The 5210-nt window shown below is 44.1% G+C and overlaps 1 protein-coding gene across 1 annotated transcript in view; it reads left to right on the forward strand.

The window, feature by feature from the left end:
• Position 1: 1 nt before the first annotated feature.
• Adam9 (ADAM metallopeptidase domain 9) overlaps positions 2-5210 on the forward strand; it is a gene marked incomplete at its 5' end in the record, with an annotated part of 113694 nt that continues 108485 nt past the window's right edge. The window contains one exon of the mRNA XM_008843363.3: positions 2-62. Coding sequence (XP_008841585.1) covers positions 2-62 — 61 coding nt within the window. The remainder of the gene's footprint in view (positions 63-5210) is intronic.

Here is a 5210-nt window from a genome sequence, read left to right on the forward strand (position 1 = left end):
GCGTCTGCCGTGGCTGCTGCTGTGCGGCCTGCTGGGCCCGGCTCTCGGCGTGGAGCAGCCAGGTGGGTGTCCGCGTGCCCGGTGGGCGCCTGCTGGGGCCCCGCGCTGCTGGGCTGCGGCGTGCCGACCCGGCTCCGCTCCACGCGCTGCCGGAGCTCCGCCGCATCCGCCCGTTGCGGCACCCGCCGGTCTTCGGCGCTCCCTCCTGGGCACCCCGGCGGGCGCCGGAGCAGGCAAGCCCGCGGCGGGGTTGGTGTCTCCGGACCCACGGGTGCACGCTTGCTGCGCTCAGCAGCTCTTGGACTCCGCACGAGGTCCGCGCGGGCACGGACAGGGCGGGCTCTTCTCGGGCCGTGGTGTGGCAGGAACACTTTGTTTTTACGCGAAGTGCCGCGTTCCCACCGCCAGCTTTGTTGTCGATGCTGGGCTCGGGTCCCCCGAATCCCGACGTAGAATCTGTTCCGTTTAACTCAAGGGATTATCGGTAAGAACCCAGTCACTTCCGTCAAGTGCTTCTGAATCGTGAAACTTCCCTTAGATGTGTAAGACGTTTGTATTGGAGACGGTGGAGCAGAGTAGACGCGGTCGTTCTGGATACTCCTCTTATTTTAGCTTTCGTATTGCATTTTCCGTGCGGCTGCGTTATCAGCTCTGGAAGAGGACAGGCAGTGGAAGGCTTCCCGCGTCGGTGTCTGGAAAGTAAAGCTGAAGAAAGATCTCAGTGCAGGGCCGCTTAGCTTTTTCTCCTTAAGTCCTGTGTGAGGTCTTGGTGTTAAAAATACTGAAAGTGTTTTGAATAGGATCCTGCCAGCTCTTAGCTGGAGAAGATCACACTCTGTGAGGTTCTAGATGGGGACCGCTACTGAATTTAGTTGTAGCAATCCCTGATTTCTAGTGCTTGTAAGAATGTAAGTCTGACTCTTTTTAGTTCATGTATATGTTCATTTTACACACACACACACACACACACACACACACACACACACACACACACATTGATACAGTGTCCTTTTGCTCCCCGACTGTGGCTGCAATGGGCCAGTTGCTCACTTAGGCATGCTATCCGCCTTCGGAATTTATCCAACATTCATCAGACTTGGATAAACAGCACCCCCTGCGCTTGTGGAAGATCAAAGGGTGACCATTGTGGTAAGTGTATCTGAAAGGTTTACAGAGAAAGTGATTTTTGAGTTGAGCTAAATAGGTGGAATTTTCAAGTTAAAGGATAGGATTACATTGTAAAAAGGTGTTTTTTTTCCCCCCAAGAATATGAGGGTGTTCAAGTGATGAGACTGTGGTGCAGTTAGGTGTTCAATAGCCTGTATGAAAAGGCAGAGATGGAAGGGAAAACTAGAGCAGGCTGGTGGAGAGAGAGAGAGAGAGAGAGAGAGAGAGAGAGAGAGAGAGAGAGAAGAGCGAGAGAGAAGAGGAGCGAGAGAAAAGAGAGCTGTGCTCAGCTGATGAGTCAGTCAGATTTACCCTGTTAGATCTGTCTTTGGTCAGTGAAGGCTTTTAAGGAAGAGAATGGCAGTCAGATTGGCAGTCAAAATATTGACAACATGGGGGGAGGATGGAGTCTGGGAGGGGACGTGTTGGTGCTGAGTGCGTTGAGGCAGCCTGTGTCCTGGGGACAAATCTTAGGGAACCAGTATTTGGAATACAGGATGTTTAAAACATGCTCCGAAAGCATCTCTGCTAAGGAAAGAGAAACTTGAGCACAGTTCGGTCTGCACAGGAGGTATGTTGGGAGTTCAGTTGGCTTGAGCAGATATTTATCATTTATAGCATTGTCAGTCAGTGAGGAAATGCAGTTAAATTTTTGAAGAGAAGATTTAAGTGATTTAAGAAAGCCCAGGGTCAACAAAGGTAATGGCATCATTGTGAAACATATCAGTGGAAGTCAGATATGAAACCTCTTGATTTTTCTCTTGTAAAGTAGAAAGTATGATATATATATATATCATATTTTCTTTTAGAAACACTGGCTTTCTAAAGAAAATAAGACTGAAAGCTTACTCATGATGAGTCATTGTAAAATAAAGTATGTACAATAATCAGAACTTGGCTCCTTACCCCCCTCATTGTTACATGCCAGCAGGTTTTAAAAACTAATTTTTAAAATTAGTAGATAAACAGTTTCACACGTTTATCATTGTAGTTTGCATATTTCACCCTCCCTCTCAGGTTCCCTTCCTCCCCTAAGGCCCTTCTACTACTGTTTTCTTATACAATACAGGACCACATGCCCTGGAATGCCTCCACTTACAGTAGGCTGGGCCTCCCACAGCACTCAACAATCAAGAAAATTACCATCTGTCTGTCTTATTTCACTTAACATGATAATTTCGAGTTCCGCTTATTTTCCCCGCAAAGGGTGCATTTCATTCTTTATGACTGAATATAATTTCATTGTGTATATAGACCCACTTTATTCATTCATCTATCTGTTCATGGACATCTAGGTTAATATCATATTTTAGATACCAGCAGATTAAAATTTGTGCTATGAAGAAAGTGTTATCTTTTAAAGTTAAAGATGGTTTGGTTTCCAAACTTTTATGTGAAAAAGAAAACATTCATAATTGATACCTATAAAACTAGATTCTGAAAACTAGTTTTAAATTTTACCTTACCAAATTTGGCTTTATATTTGTTCTTTGTTAAAAGTCTTGGTTTACTGTAAAAGGACCAGAAGGTTTCATAAGCTGTAAGTAACATGAAGCTCTCTCTTATAATAGTGACAAACTCAAAACATATGACGTAGGTAACCTCATGATATTCCTCACTGACACCTGTGCGTGTTCCAGAGCCTTGGAAAGATGCCAGTCATTGAGTCACTGCCTCGTAAGTGAGTCTAGCTTCATGCTGTCACAGCAGCAACAACTCCCCTCTTCATCTTTGGAGTCTGAAGTGGACTCTACTAAAGTTGAATTGTACAGTGTTGCTGTGTGTTTAGAGATTATTTTTCATTTTGTGATGGAAAATGGGTTCTGTTTTAGTCTGATCATTTTTCCAAAGTGATCATACATGGGGCATTGCTTGAGGTACATTTTTTAAGACTGGGGCGGGGGGGGCGGTCAACCAATGTACAATGGCATATGTGAGAATGTCAAGGTGAAACCCGAAATAGTAATAAGAATATTAAAAAAGAGTGGTTGCCAGGCAAGGAGATGTACGCCTTTAATCCCAGCACTTGGGAGTTAGAGGCAGGAGGGGCATCTCTGTGATTTTGAGGTCAGCCTGGTCTGTACAGCAAATTCCAGGCCAGCTGGGACTACAGGGAGACTCTGTCTCAAAAAAACCCCCAAAAAACAAAAAGCAAAACAAAAGAATAAGGGAACCAGCCTGAGAAATTCATAAAATTTAGTCTATTTGGCCGGGCGTGGTGGTGCACACCTTTAATCCCAGCACTCGGGAGGCAGGAGCAGGCAGATCTCTGTGAGTTCAAGGCCAGCCTGGTCTACATAGTGAGTTCCAGGACAGCTGGGGCTACAGGGAGACCCTGTCTCAAAAAGACCTCCCCCCAAAAAATTTAGTCTAGTTTTAACTATTCCATTGTGTTTGAATGTTTAGCTTTATCTTAAGGTAAGAATTAGGGTACTACTAATGCTTATGACAAATTAAAAAAATGATATTCCTGATAAACATGTGATGTCATAGGATAAATTTCATTTCCAAACATGTTCTTTCCTTCGACACATTGTTGCAGTGGATTTTTCATGGTTTATCTCACATTAGTATCACTTTTCCTTTTTCCTTTGCTAGTCCCCCAGGCAGGGACCCAGAAGAGCCTACTCAGTGTTTGACTGCTTGGTGCAGTCAAATGCATATGGAACCCAAGAGAGCCAATCTTATTAGAGACGGGGATTTGGCTGATAAAAAGGTGTGAGGGCTCTGAGGATTTGTGGAGAAGTTGACATAAAAGTTGTTAACTATAAAATAGCAAGCTCACTTTAAGCTGTCCATGGGAATTACAACTGTGAACATGAACTCTGTGTGCGGCTGAAAGGGTCACAAGGACTGTTTACAGAGCATACTTAATGAATACTTACTGTACCCGTGCAGGAAGTAGCTGATAAGTCAGACATCCGCCTTGGTTTCAGTAATTTACACTCCTTTTTGGAGGAACTTAAATTCTTAAGAGCATTACATTTTATAAATGGTTGGAATGTTTCTCAAATGGGGCACTTCAAGACAAAAAAAGCATTTAAAAATGCCTTGCTATATAACTCAAGTTGAGCATTTCTTTTTAAATATAATGACAGGCAAATTTGTCTTTTTGAGACAGAGTCTCCCTGCTGTAGCCCCGGCTGGCCTGGCACTTGGTATGTAGACCTGGCTGGCCTCGATCTCACAGAGATCTGCCTGCCTCTGCCTCCCCAGTGCTGAGACTAAAGTCATGGACCACCATTCCCAGCAAAAAATATATAACTCTTAAAACATGTGGCAGTGTAGACTAGCAGCAAAAACTGTAATTGAACGTTTCTTTGAAGGAGGTAGTCAGTAGTTGAGATATGCTGACTGGAGATTGGTCTTGTGAACAGAGTGAGGCTGTGTGGTTCAGCACAGTAGTGCTTTGGGTTCTAATGAATGACCTCATTCTCCAGACAGAATTATCTCATTCAACCTGAATGTGGAGCCCAGGTTTATCATATAGCAAAAGTACATAAAGGTGGCTGTTTGCCTAGGTCAAGCAGGGTGGGGATGGGAAAAGCTCATGGAGGGTTGGCATTCTCATTGTTTGCCTTGCAATTGGGTAGAATTCTTCTAAGTTATTTCCTTCTCCTACAAATTGCTATTATTTTTGTGTGCTGAAACAGCACACAAAAGACCTAAGAAGTTAGAGGTGGAAGCATACCTCACACCTTTTCCTTTCCTTTACAGAGCTTAGGACCTTGGACTTTCCAGATTCATCTTTTTTCTTCAGTTCATGTCTTCTAGGGTTCTGGGTTTTGACAGTCAGCATGCTGCTTCTGTCAAATTGTAATATAACAGTTTGTATGCCCCATGGGATATTAAGATTTGCTCCTTCATTGTTAACTGTAATTTTTGCCAGTGTTTTTTTTTTTTTTTTTTTTAACCAGAGTTTGAGACGGTCTCCCAGTAGCCCCAGCTGACCTGTAACTCACTATGTAGTAGACCAGGCTGGCCTTGAACTCACAGAGATCTACCTGCCTCTGCCCCCCAAGTGCTAGGATTAAAGGCATATG

Source organism: Nannospalax galili, unplaced genomic scaffold, assembly GCF_000622305.1.
Source record: "Nannospalax galili isolate Female #2095 unplaced genomic scaffold, S.galili_v1.0 scaffold1871, whole genome shotgun sequence".
NCBI lineage: Eukaryota > Metazoa > Chordata > Mammalia > Rodentia > Spalacidae > Nannospalax > Nannospalax galili.